This window comes from Bradysia coprophila, unplaced genomic scaffold (assembly GCF_014529535.1).
Source record: "Bradysia coprophila strain Holo2 unplaced genomic scaffold, BU_Bcop_v1 contig_297, whole genome shotgun sequence".
Taxonomy (NCBI): domain Eukaryota; kingdom Metazoa; phylum Arthropoda; class Insecta; order Diptera; family Sciaridae; genus Bradysia; species Bradysia coprophila.
The window spans coordinates 1440625-1442986 of record NW_023503555.1 but is presented as its reverse complement, the minus strand read 5'-3'; the positions used below and the strand labels follow the sequence as shown (position 1 = coordinate 1442986).

Genomic DNA, 2362 nt, shown 5'->3' with positions numbered 1-2362 from the left:
TACATGAAGCCCTGATGACCTTATGATTTTAGAATTGTTATTTCATCCTAGATTCTGAAGGAACACGTTAAGACATCTACGAAAGTAGTTAGCACCCAAATTTGAGCGGTACAGTGTACAGCATCTCTGGTTAAAACATTTTCGATAGATTTTTTTTTATCGTTTATAACTTAACTCGACCAGGATACTGTTGACTTTAAGAATAAAAATCGGAAAATCATTCGACAACACCGACAAAAATAGGCGATATGCTTTGGCTAGTGTTCTTATGTACGAAAATGTATGTTGCAACGAATGAAGTAAAAGATTTTGGGTCAGTAAGGCAGCTGCTTTGGTCTCAGACATTATGGAGTATATTCAGAGCAATTGAATAGATTTAATAATTTTCTAGCGATGTGCTTGTTTCTATAATCGTTCTAAAGAACGAAATTTCATATCGTTGAAGCAGTAAATCTATCTTCTGTCATAGTAAACAGTGCTATCCTTTAGACTTTTAGCGAATAGTAAAACCAAATTTCTGTGTAATAAACAAACATCTGAAATTATGACCAGTAATTTACCGAAAATAAATTTTGTTCCATTCGAGTGTCATCACTTAAAATATTTGTCCATTTAGGTTTCTACCATATAATGAACGATTACATACGAGGAACACAAGAACTTTCTGCACGTTTTCGCGATGCTCAAGATACCTTCGATGATCATAGGAACACCGCCACAAATGAACAACTCGCAGAAGATGAATATTTAAAGCAAACATACAACAGTACATTTGACAAAAATTCGGCAGTAATGATTCAACTCCCAAGACAGGCTGACTTAAGATCGAAGGCAGGATTAGCCGTATTGTATGGAACCAAAGATAATTGTCTGAATAAGTTAACAGAGGTAGTTCGTGACATGGAAAATTTAGCGGACGAAGTGAGTGGCGTTTTAGAAGGTAATGACATATAAAACAGTTGAAAAAAAATCGAAATAGCACGAGAGCCGCTATATCCATCACACCCATGTAAATTTATTTTTCACGCTTCCGGTTAAAAGAATACGAAACATAAAATTGCGTTTTTCACCACAAAAGAGTACATTTCGTACCTAGGACCAAAAATCTTTTTTAGCATGTGAGAGGTTTCCAGACAGAGTCGAAGGCGGAAAAACTTCATTGAACTAGGGATAACTAAAGCAAATTCCAAACCGTTTAACTTTGAATTTGGTCTTTTCACCGCTTGGTCGTCAATAATTATTTGATTACAGAGGGGAAAAAATAGGAAATTCCAACAAGATCGAAGTTTTGAGACCAGATAGAAGCGGAGGCCGCGAATCGCTTTAGTTGGAATTTCCTATTTTCTTCCAGAGACGAGCACAACGTTTTCCATCTGTGCGACGTGCTTTCTTCAAGAAACATAAAGATCAATTTGTAACACAGTTTTTCAAAACCAAAATAAAGTTGACAGCTCTGGGGAGAAAATATCGATTTTCGTCACTGTCAAAAAACTTTCAACTTTCTACCCCCGAACTGTCACCAGACGAAGCGTCACACCGCACATACGGAAAAGAGAAAATGATGAATGAACACTTCTGATGCCGTATTATATAGCAAAATGTATAAGTACAACATTTTGTACTGTATTCCAACTGATGCTTTGATCCAAAATGCTTTGATTAAAGGAAGTAAAAGATTCGACAATTACATTTGTGAAGTGCTTGTCGTCTGAAAAAGATTACCAGAATTCATAGTTTTAAATTGTAATTTTAAGTAGAATTTACGAGATCAATTTTCTTTAAAAAGCTTCCGCCACTGATAATCACAATTTATCTTCTTACAATTGATATCGTATTTTGTCTGTAATTTCATACTCAAATGATCACATTTTTAGCCAGAGAAACCAATTGAAGAGAATAAAAATTAATCTTCACAGGCCAATATGTTACCAGGAATTTGAGCAAGAGTGAACAAGATTACAATTTTTAGCTAATTAAAATGGAGGAACGTCGGCTAAAGATATTATATTAATATTCTGAAATGGATCGCCCAGCAAGCTCTTCAAACAAAAAGAAATATGAAAATTATTAAATATTTGTCCATAATACCCATTCATGGTCGGTATATCTAAACAAGTTCCTCAATAAACGTTCAGCCAACCCTTCCAAAAAAAAAGACTTATTGTAAACGGATTTAAATGGAGTAAATATTCAATTGCGGTGGTCACTTTAAGCATGCAGTTCTATTAACAGTCGGCAAAAGGAGCAAAGACATCAAACAGATTTTGTGTATACTATGGAAATGGCCATAGTATCATATCAGTTTCGGACAACAAAAAAGTGTATTTTTAACTAGCTACAGAAACAACAAACAAAAACATGG

General features: G+C 34.6%; 1 protein-coding gene across 1 annotated transcript; it reads left to right on the top strand.

Moving 5' to 3' along the window:
• Window positions 1–473: 473 nt before the first annotated feature.
• LOC119078789 lies at window positions 474–2135 on the top strand. Its single transcript, XM_037186500.1, has 3 exons — window positions 474–551; window positions 617–940; window positions 1917–2135. Exons 1-3 carry the CDS (start codon window positions 545–547, stop codon window positions 1967–1969), a joined length of 384 nt encoding a protein of 127 aa, XP_037042395.1. The 5' UTR covers window positions 474–544; the 3' UTR covers window positions 1970–2135.
• Window positions 2136–2362: the final 227 nt, after the last annotated feature.